This window comes from Galeopterus variegatus, unplaced genomic scaffold (assembly GCF_000696425.1).
Source record: "Galeopterus variegatus unplaced genomic scaffold, G_variegatus-3.0.2 Scaffold486, whole genome shotgun sequence".
Classification (NCBI taxonomy): domain Eukaryota; kingdom Metazoa; phylum Chordata; class Mammalia; order Dermoptera; family Cynocephalidae; genus Galeopterus; species Galeopterus variegatus.
In genome coordinates, this window is record NW_007726597.1 from 423,680 (window position 1) to 433,143 (window position 9,464).

The 9,464-nt window shown below is 49.3% G+C and overlaps 1 protein-coding gene across 1 annotated transcript; it reads left to right on the plus strand.

Annotated features, from left to right (window-relative positions):
* Window positions 1-1,092, plus strand: LOC103587776 (galactoside 2-alpha-L-fucosyltransferase 2-like). The gene is given in 3 exon segments (XM_008569332.1): window positions 1-194; window positions 196-992; window positions 995-1,092. Coding segments are annotated over 3 exon segments (1,089 nt in total).
* Window positions 1,093-9,464: the final 8,372 nt, after the last annotated feature.

The following is a 9,464-nucleotide window of genomic DNA, read 5'->3' on the forward strand; positions in this document are numbered from 1 at the left end:
ATGAGACTCGTATCCCTCCAGCCGTCCCTCCAGCCATCCCTCCTGACTTATATCCATTCTTCTCCCACAAGCGTCAGGGGATTCTGGGCCACCTGCCCTTCCCTCTCCACCATCTACTTCCTCCTCCTCATCTTCGTGGTATCCATCATCTTCCATTGCCACCAACACCTGGCTCTGGTGCCCGCCCCCTGGGCATCCTGTCCATGTGGTCATGGTCCTCAAACACCTTCCCCGGGAGGGCATATTCACCATCAACTGCAAAGGACACTTGGGGAACCAGATGGGCCAGTATGCCAGGCTGTACTCCCTGGCCAAGATGAACGGGCGGCCTGGCTTCATCCCGGCCCAGATGCACAGCACGCTGGCCCCCATCTTCAAAATCACCCTCCCCGTCCTGCACAGCAGCACGGCCAGCAGCATCCGGTGGTGGAACTACCGCCTGAACGACTGGATGGAGGATCGGTACCGCCACATCTTGGGGGACTACATCCGCTTCACGGGCTACCCCTGCTCCCGGACCTTCTACCATCACCTCCGCCACGAGATCCTCCAGGAGTTCACCCTGCACGACCACGTGCGTGAGGAGGCCCAGATGTTCCTCCAGGCCTTGCAGGCCAAGAGGGCCCAGCAGGCGACTTTCGTGGGGGTCCACGTGCACCGGGGGAACTATGTCCATGTCATGCCAAGGGTGTGGAAGGGCATGCTGGCCGACCGGGGCTACCTGTGGCAGGCCCTGGACTGGTTCCGGGCTCACTACCGCAGCCCAGTCTTTGTGGTCACCAGTGATGACATGGCCTGGTGCCGGGAGAGCATCAACAACTCCCTCCAGGACATGGTGCTTGCTGGCAATGGCCTTCAAGGCTCACCTGCCAGGGACTTTGCACTGCTCACACAGTGTAACCACAGCATCATCACCTTGGGCACCTTTGGGGTCTGGGCTGCCTACCTCACGGGTGGGGACACCATCTACTTAGCCAACTTTACGCTGCCTGACTCCCCTTCCACATGGTCTTTAAGCCACAAGCGGCCTTCCTGCCAGAGTGGGTGGGCATCACTGCTGACCTCAGGCAAGCCCAGCAGAATAGCCTCTAGCCCTGCACTTGTCCCTCCCTCGTTCTTGCCCCATGAGGCAGCGTGTGTCGGGTCCAGTATACGGACTCATGATCCCACATGGAGTTTGAATCCAGGCTTATCTACTTTGTAGCTGAGTGACCTTGGACAAGTGACTTAACCTCAGTTAAGTCACTTAACTTAGTGTGTCAGCTGAACAATGAACATTAAAAAAAACTTACTTCAGCTGCAAATCATGAGAACTTGAGTTCATTTAGAGCAGGTGACTTGTGAACGAACGCATGAGAAGCGTTGGCTGCTCATGTGGGTGTCGTGTGCCATGAACGTTTGGATTGCTTTAAGCTGGAAATGTATTTTTGCCCTCTCCTTCCTTGTGGCATCAGCAGCCTGGAGTCTCCCCAGTTTTAACTTTTTTTCAAAGGCTAGTCAAGTGAAGCAGTGAGAGTGGAGAAGGAACACAGAAATCTGTAACTGGTTCAATCAATTAGTCGTAAACACCACTGCACTCGGACCAGCCCCAAATATTTTGCCCTTACCTCCTGGGAGGGTGTGGTAATGGAGCTGTTCCCACCCTGAAGTGAAGGAAAACTAGATTCTTCTTGGCCTGCGGCAGCAAAGATACCCAGAATGCACGTGTCAGGGAAGCAGCAGCCTGACCGCAAGGGCTGTGGGAACAGACCACACAGTCATCTCAGCAGCAGTCTGTGTGGACAGTGGCTCACATGAGACACCTCCCACCCTGGCACCACCTAAGCCCCCAGGACCTCATGCTACTTTGAGAAACCCCAATACAGACAGAGCTGGAGTAAGTGACTGCAGTGCTGGTTTTCTTGTGTTTAGTGTCTTTTAAAGTAAGGCGATACCAGAAATTTTCCTGGCGTAATGCTCCCTTTCAATAACTAGGAAAATATTTATAATCGTTTAAAATTTCTACTGCCACTGAACGTAAGTACACTGGTTTAGAAATCATTTTGAGTGTATCTCTTTCCCATTTGAACCCCTTTCCAAGTCTCTTATTTCTTTGAATCCTCATTTCTTGGCTTACTTCTGAAGTTAAGCACCTTTTTCTTCATATAGGGATAATATTGTACTTTCCCAGAGCCATGTTGGGCCTCAGTCTGAGATTGCTGTAGGTGTCAGCTAAGGCTGCCATGACCTGAAGGCTCAACTGGGGCTGAGGGCTCCACAGCTGGCAACTGGGAGCTGGCCCTTGTTGTGGTCCCCTATGGGGCTACTTGAGTGTCCTCACAACGTGGTGGCTGGATTCCCCTGAAAGGGAAATCCAAGAGACCAGGGTGGAAGCTGCAATGCCCTTTATGACCTAGCCTCAGAAGTCATGCACTGTCACTTCTGCCGTATCCTATTGATCACAAAGAGCAGCCCTGCTTCCTTATGGGAAGAGACTATGCAGGGACACAAATGCCAGGAGGTGAGGATCATGATGGACCACCTTGGTGGCTGGCAGATTAGTCTGCTTGGGGCTGCTCTAACAAAGTGCCACAAACTGGGTGGCACAAGCAGCAGAAACTGATTGTCTCACAGTCTTGGAGGCCAGAATTCTTTTTTTTTTTTTAAAGATGACCGGTAACGGGATCTCAACCCTTGACTTGGTGTTGTCAGCACCACGCTCAGCCAGTGAGCTAACCGGCCATCCCTATATAGGATCCGAACCCATGGCCTTGGTGTTATCAGCACTGCACTCTACCGAGTGAGCCACGGGCCGGCCTGAGGCCAGAATTCTGAGATCCAGATTCGGTAGGGCTGGTTCCTTCTGGGGGCTGTGGGGAAGGATCTGTTCCAGGCCTCTGTCCTTGGCTTGCAGATGGCCGTCTTCTCCCTGTGTCTTCACATCATCTTCCCTCTGTGTGTGTCTGTGTCCACATTTCCTCTTCTTTTAAGGACACTGGTTATGTTGGATTAGAGCCGACCTTAATGACCTTATTTTAACATAATTACATCTGTAAGATTCTGTCTGTGAACACAGTCGCATTCTCAGGTGCTGGGGGTTAGGACTTGCATATATGAACTTTTGTGAGGACACAATTTAGCCCACGTAACAGCTGGCTCCCGCAGGCTCCCAACCTTGATTCCCAGCCCTTTCCCAGGAGCTGGATTGTTCTCTCCCCTTCCTTTTTTCTCCTTTCTCTCAGGACCAGCCTCTCCTCCTAATTTACCTTAGTCAGGATCTTTTCCCAAATGATTATCTGGAGAGACTCAAGCCAGATGAATAGAGGACTCTCAGCCCTGACCCCTGGCCCTTTGGCAGGTGAAACATCCATGTTAGAAGCAGATAGCAACCGTATCTCACATTTGAATAAAACACCCCTGTGCTGGGTCTTCTTGTAATCCTTCCACATCTCTTCAACTTTCTCCACTTAGTTCTGTGCCCTGGGAGGCTTGCTCACACCATGGCTGCCTTTTGGAATCCTGTTGGTTTGGGCAAATGGGAACCAAGACTACACATTGAAAGGAGGAAGGAGAGTGAGGTTGGGGTGTTTATTCTCCCAGCTCCAGCCCTGTTGGCCTAGGGATAGGAACAGCTCCTCACTGCTGCTGGCCCCTGGGAGCTGCACATCTCTCGGTTTCCCTACATCCCACCCACACTTTTGTAAACCCTCCTATTAAACTCACCATATTGTTGCCCAGTGTGTGTTCCCTCTCCTGCTGATGCCCTGACCAGTGCCATGGGTATTTGGGCATTATACAAAAGAAATTCCCACATTGACATTTGACTCTAATATTAAAATCACTGGCTGAATTTCTTGCCAGCTTCATAGGATGAGGACTTGTTGATTCCCAGAAAATAAGACAGAGATGTGATGTTTCTCACAGGCTCAACTTGGAGGACAGAGTGGAAACCTGCTGCATTCACAACACCAATCCTGGGTGGGGAGTTGAGCACTGTTTTCCTGCCCTGGTCTTTTCTCGCACATCCTGGGGACAATGTGGAAGACCCATCCTCACAACCTTCCTCCCACATGTGATCTCTCAGAGGCCTCTACCCAGAAGCAGCCCTAATGGTGGGCAGAGCAGGCACCGGGCTGGCTCCTGGGAGCTGGCGGAGTTGCATGATGTGTGGTGTTTAGCTCTGTGGAGTCTAAGCGCCAAGCAGACCCAGCTCTGTTCCCAGTGTTTGATGTGCCTTGCTAGGAGGAAGTTAACAACTTTTATTTTGTAAAATCTCATGCAGAAGTTTGCCAACTGCCAATAGTAAATTGCACTAATTCATGCAACAAATATTGATTGAGCTCATTGTGTTTGCAAGTTCTAAAGCAGAAGTTAGTCAGCACCTCGAAGACCACCCTCTGTTCCTCACCAGAGAAGAACAGAAAGAAGCCTAGCAGAACAGGAGCTACTCAAGTTCCCTGAAAACAGAGATCTCTACACCAGCACCTCAGAATGTGTGACCTTATTTGGAAATAGGGTCATTGTAGATATAATTAGTTAAAGTGAGGTCATACTGCAGTAGAGAGAGCTCTTAATCTAATATGACTTGTGACCACACAGACACACAAGGAGTGAACACCATGTGGTGACAGAGGCAGAGACTGACTTCTGGCCTCCAGAACCATGAGAATAATGTTCCGTCGTTTTGAGGCACCCAGTTTGTATTAAACTTGTTACAGCAACCCTAGGAAAGGAGTACAGTATTTAATACATATTAATTGAATGGATCGTATAACCACTGAGCAAACAGAGAGCCTCATGGCTTAGCACACACAAGCAGAATAGAGACTAAAACTTTCCATTGGCCTTGGCCCAGAGCTTGTGTTCCCAGTCAGAGTACAGAATCAAGAAGCCATGAAAAGAATATCGGGGTTGAGTCAAGCAGGGTGTGACCCAGTTGAACCTGGGAAGCTGCCAGAAACTGTGCAGGTGTGGCACAGGCATGACCTTACAGCCATATCCCTACTTCAGGCATATAAGTTGCTGAGACCCTCAGAGACCATTAAGATGGTGCGAGAGTTGTCTTTCTGGAAGAAACTCAGGCTTGTCAACTAGATGACAAGACCAGAATCGAACCGACCCAATGGAGGTCTGGGCCCTTTGGGTCATTCCTAGGTGTTGAGCCCAACCAGAAGTGGACTCTTGGGTGATACAATCCCCTCTAGGCCTCTTTGACTTGAGGGAGAGGTGCCGGGAGGCTGGTTTTGCTGAACAAGTTTCATTTCACAGCTTAGCTAATGCTCATGAAATTCTCAGTTTTATCACAGGCCTTATCACCCTCAAGACTCCTTCCTCACAGGGGAGGGGCCAGGTCTAGGAGGAGGCTGGGGCAAGGGTCCAAGAGAGAGCAGAGACATGGCTGTGGACTGACCCTTCACTTGGTATCATCCTTCAGGTCTTAGCCCAAATGCCACCTCCTCCAGGAAGCCCTCTCTGGCACCCCCACCTAATGGCCTCCTGCATTGTTCTCTCTCAGCCTCCTGTTTTGTTTCCTTTCTAGAGCTCATCACAACAGGTATGTCTTTATTCGTGCATATATTTTCTGGGGCCTGTTGCCCCATCTCTAATGTAAATGCCCCATGAGGGCATAAGCCACATCATCCTTGCCATGTTAGGGCCCCATGTACCCCAAGGCGGCTCATCACACTCTCATGGGATGTGTGGATGTGGTCCTTTAGTGGACTGTTATCGCCCCATGATGTGGGCCCTGACAGGGACCTGGGGATCCACTGCCCTGGTGCCTGCCCTGGAGGGCAGGGGAACATAGCCAAGGCCATCATGATTCTGGTTCTGGTTCAGGTTCTGGGTGACTCTGTGGACATCGCCTTGGTGGGAGCCCAGGGCAAGCACTGGGACATCCAGTTTGAACAAAAAAGTGACTCAGAAAGGTTTGCAGAGGCATGAGTTAGAAAATGGCTGGAAGAGAAAAGAATCAGGACAGAAGTCCTGCCCTGTATCAAAGGGGACATATCAGATCAGGCAGCAGGGGGAGGGGCTTAGTTAAAATACACTTTTTTGGGGCTGAGCCTGTGGTGCACTAGGGAGAGTGCGGCGCTTGGGTGCGCAGCGGTGCTCCCGCCACGGGTTTGGATCCTATATAGGGATGGCCAGTGCGCTCACTGGCTGAGCGCAGTGCGGGTGACACCAAGCCAAGGGTTGCGATCCCCTTACCGGTCACAAAAAAGACATAATAAAATAAAATACACTTTTTTGCTTTTCAGTTTTTCTGTTGATATAAAATTCACATAAGGTGAACTTCGCCATTTTAAAGTGTAAAATACAGTACTTTTTAGTACATTCACAATGTTGTGCAACCATAACCACTATCAAATTCCAGAACTTTTCCATTCCCACCACTCCCCTGAAAAGAAACCGTGTGCCATCAGCAGTCACTCCCCATTCCTCCCTTCCTCCCAGTCTCTGGCAACCAATCATCTGCTTTCTGTCTCTACAGATTTGCCTATTTTGGACATTCCATATAAATGGGATCGTACAATATGCATCCTTTTGGGTCTGGCTCCTTTCACTCAGCATGATGTTTTCAAGGTTCGTCCATGTTGTAGCACATATCAGTGCTTCATTCCTTCCTATGACCAAATATCACATAGACGTTTGCAAAGTTATGAGTGACACTATGAGTTGCGCTATAACTAGTACTGATTGAGTTCCTACCACGTTGCAAGTTCCAAAGCAGAATGTGGCAACAACCCCTCCCCACCCTTCCATCCCTCTCCTCTGTGTCCCCAAGTCCCCCCCCTTTCAACAAAGGAGACAACAAAATTAAACAAAAAAATTTTAAAAACACAAACAGGGCTGGCCTGTGGCTCACTCGGGAGAGTGCGGTGCTGATAACACCAAGGCCACGGGTTCGGATCCCATATAGGGATGGCCGGTTTGCTCACTGGCTGAGCGTGGTGCTGACAACACCAAGTCAAGGGTTAAGATCCCCTTACCGGTCATCTTTATAAAAAAATAAAAATAAAAATAAAAAACACAAACAAACAACAACAACAACTAAAAAGGGGACAAAAGGAAGCAGAGCAAAATGGGAACTGCTTAAGTTCTCTGAAGTCAGAGATCTTGTAACCCTGCCCCCAAATGGTACCCAGCACATATTAGATACTTAGTTAAATATTTATGGAATAGATCGAACACTACTGAGCAGAAAGAGTCTCTCATGGAGGGTATAGTCTGAGGACTATAGTGAACTGGGAAAAGAGACAGTGACAGAGATACCACTCTCCTAATTCCTATGCTTATCCCAAGGGTCCTAGAGGAGATACAGGCTGACAACTCCAATCAGAGTCATGGAACTTGAGACTGTAATCGGTGGGGTGGTGGTGTGCTGGAGTCAGCAGGTACCGCTCCAGAGTGCTGATGGTTAAATTTTTAGAAACACCGTGAACCTGTTGCTTTTGTATTTTATTTTATTTTATTTTGGCAGCTGGCCAGTATGGGGAACCAAACCCTTTACCCTGGTGTGACAAGCCTGCATGCTAACCAGCTGAACTAATAGGCCAGCCCGGAACTGGTTGTTAAGCACAGCCATCATCTAACGTAAAATGACACCACTTACAACTGAATACACTACATCCAAAACAAAAGTAATACAGGCTTCCAATCCGTTGTGCCCTAATTATTTTACATTTCAATAGTACCTGTCTCTTGAGATTATTTACATTTATTGAGTCATATTATATAACAAGGTTCTACATGCATCTCTTTCCAATTCTGTGTTCCATGATGTTATGTTGGTAGCTTGAAATTGGCTATGGTGGGAGTATTTACACCATGGAAATTGGCAAATGCTACCAACCAGGGATTTTTTTTGTTCTCCAGAGAACTGGTTATTGAGAGTTTACCAGCACAGTCCTGGTTCTGAAACAGGACAGCAATGGATTTAGGACAATAGTCCTCAATTTGGGAGTGCTATCCCCCTGAGGGCATTTTGGGAATCTTTGGGGGCATTTTTAGTTGTCACAATAGTTGTCAGATGCTACCAGAGCATTTAGGTGGTTGGGGGCCAAGAATGCTAGAAGTTGCATAATGAAGAACTGTCCTGTGTCTCCATGACTTTTGAACATCCCATCAGACATTCATTGAAGTGAAAAATCTGTTTATAAGCATCTGAGCCCAGAATCTGTTTTGCATGTTTTTTAATGCTCCTTCTGTTTCTTGTTTCCATGTTGCTAAATCGTTGTAGAAACCAGGTCATTTGTCCTGCAGACTTTCCCACATTCTGGACTTGGCTGATTACATCCTCATGATGTCAATTCACTGGCAACTTAACCCTCCTGTTTTCTGAAAACTGGTGGTTAGAGTGAGAGGCTTGATCTGATTTGGGTTTTTGTTGTTGTTGTTGTTGTTGTTGTTAGCGAGATTCATAGCTGGTGGCAGAGCTCTTGCAGCTTCCTTCAGGGGCCCAGAGTGGCTGCCTGTCCCTCTCTCAGTGTTAGGATTGTTGGGGGCTCTCGGGAGGTGCCTGCTTCATCCCGCCCCAGGAACATACATTCCTCATCAGTCTTGCAGCTGATGCTGGCAGCCTGCTGGTCTACAATAGATACCATCAGTGCATCAGAATTCCATTAGTGAATGCAAAATGGTGGTTTCCTGAGAGTACTTTTTGGGTTTTGGCAGCTGGCCAGCAGGGGGATCTGAACCCTTGACCTTGGTGTTATAAGGTTGTGCTCTAACTGAGCTAGTTGGCTAGTCCTCCTGAGGGTATTTTTTGAAATAAGGGAATCTGAGAAGAATTGCTGTTTGCCAGGTGTTTCCAAGACCCAGCCTGCCTGGTTTCAAACCCCAGCTCTAGCACTCTCTCGCCGTATGATCTTGGACCCGTTACTCCACCTCTGTGTGCTTTCGTTTCCCCTCCATACATAGTGCTCCTGAGAGTGTCTACCCACCAGAATGGTTGTGAGGATTTAATGAGGCTGATAGATGAGGGTCTGACACGTTTGCCAAAATAAATAAACTTAGGACTCTGAGAGTGTGCAGAGTCGGGAAGAGCCTGGCCTAGCTGGACTCTGTCCCCCGCCTTCACTCTGCCTTCCTGGCTTGTGTCGCAGGCAGGCACATGGGAAGGACAGAGGGACTCCAGGCTCACCTCCCTCCTGCAGCCCAGCCATACCAGCTCTGGGAAGCCAGGAAGATCCTGGGCGGGGTTTTACAGCCACAGGTGCTGGAAGGCTCAGGAGGTTCCTTTAGCCCTGAGTGAAGAGACAACCTGACCTGGAAGGAACGCTGAGCTGCCCACACAGACACCCTGTCACCCACTCCAGCCAGAACCAGGTAAGAGAAGGCGGGGGGGGGGGGGGCTCTTCCCCCCCAGCAACACACAGGCATGTGCGTGTGCACACACACACGCGCGCGCACACACACACACACACACGGGCAGAGACACACACACACACACACCTCGGCAGAGACACACACACACACACACC